The sequence below is a fragment of the Austrofundulus limnaeus genome, unplaced genomic scaffold, assembly GCF_001266775.1.
Source record: "Austrofundulus limnaeus strain Quisiro unplaced genomic scaffold, Austrofundulus_limnaeus-1.0 Scaffold103, whole genome shotgun sequence".
In the NCBI taxonomy this organism is placed as follows: Eukaryota; Metazoa; Chordata; class Actinopteri; order Cyprinodontiformes; family Rivulidae; genus Austrofundulus; species Austrofundulus limnaeus.
Window position 1 is genome coordinate 1,437,513 of NW_013952505.1, and position 1,347 is coordinate 1,438,859.

At 44.5% G+C, this 1,347-nt stretch overlaps 1 protein-coding gene across 1 annotated transcript in view; it reads left to right on the forward strand.

The window, feature by feature from the left end:
• Positions 1 to 159: 159 nt before the first annotated feature.
• The window catches only part of idi1 (isopentenyl-diphosphate delta isomerase 1), a 2,366-nt gene continuing 1,178 nt past the window's right edge, over positions 160 to 1,347 (forward strand). Inside the window, exons 1-4 of the mRNA XM_014013545.1 lie at positions 160 to 356; positions 437 to 529; positions 618 to 748; positions 846 to 950. Of these exons, the coding sequence (XP_013868999.1) occupies positions 215 to 356; positions 437 to 529; positions 618 to 748; positions 846 to 950 (471 nt within the window). The 5' untranslated portion in view covers positions 160 to 214. The remainder of the gene's footprint in view (positions 357 to 436; positions 530 to 617; positions 749 to 845; positions 951 to 1,347) is intronic.

A 1,347-nucleotide genomic window follows, 5' to 3' on the forward strand; every position in this document is an offset into this window, starting at 1 on the left:
ACTAACATCACTACTTTGTAACAAATAAGGCAAAAATGTAATTAATTCAGAAAATCTTTTCAGGACCCCACCTTAATGTTTCGGGACCCCACTTTGGGTCCCGACCCCAACTTTGGGAAACACTGCTCTAAATGACTAAATGAGCCACTGACTGTGCCTTGTCCTCCTGCACTGCCTCCACAGTACGGTGAGAAGCCCACAGTCTGCAGCCAGCATGCCTGAGATCACCACAGACCACCTGGATGAGAAGCAGGTGCAGCTGCTCTCGGAGATGTGCATCCTCATCGACGAGAACGACCAGAAGATCGGCGCGGACACCAAGAAAAACTGCCACCTTAACTCGAACATCGACAAAGGTAAGCTAGCTCGCGCACSCTCGCACGTGTGCTTTTTTTCCTCACCTCTCGCGAGTTCAGCAAATCTYTCATCTGTGCAGGTTTGCTGCACCGAGCTTTCAGCGTCTTCCTGTTCAACAGCGAGGACAAGCTGCTCTTACAGCAGAGGTCCGACGCCAAAATCACTTTTCCAGGTCAGACTTCAACCAGCACTTCTCTCAAGCGCCACCGTTTGTTGGTAACGGTTTGATATGTTTTTTTTTTTCATCTGTATGTGCTCAGGCTGTTTCACGAACACATGCTGCAGTCACCCTTTGCACACATTCAGCGAGCTGGAGGAGAAGGAGGCATCAGGAGTGAGGAGGGCTGCTCAGAGGAGACTCAAAGCTGAGCTGGGAATCCCTCTGGAGCAGGTGTGCTGAGTCCACTYGGTACAAGAGGATTATTAAGGATTGAGGTGCGTCTTTACTTCCTGTCTGATCCCCCCCTCGTCCTTCTGCTGTTCTTCAGGTGCCTCCAGATGAAATGACGTACTTAACGAGGATCCACTACAAGGCCCAGTCGGACGGGATTTGGGGAGAACATGAGATTGACTACATTCTCTTTATGCAGAAGGTGCTGCTGAATTTTTCTTTTCAACTTGGACTTTTATAGGTTTTTGATTTTACATATCAGAGCAAAGTGATTTCATTAGCAGGTTCTAAAAGTATCATTATTATTATTATTATTATTAGCCAAGTTTAAACATAATGATTTCAAGCAAAGCAGCATATCTACAACATAATAAATAAATAAAAATAAAAAGCCAATAAGTACATTTTGTGTACTTGGAGTCTCTGGGAGTGCAGAAAAATTGAGTTTAGTTTCTCCCGGTGCTGTGTAGATATCTTTTATATTCTGTTTGGGTCATATTATTCAACCCGTTCAGTTTTCTATTTTCTATTACATTTTAACTCTTGCATCACAGTTTTTGCGATGGAACTGACGTTTAGGGTCTGGACTTACCAAATAC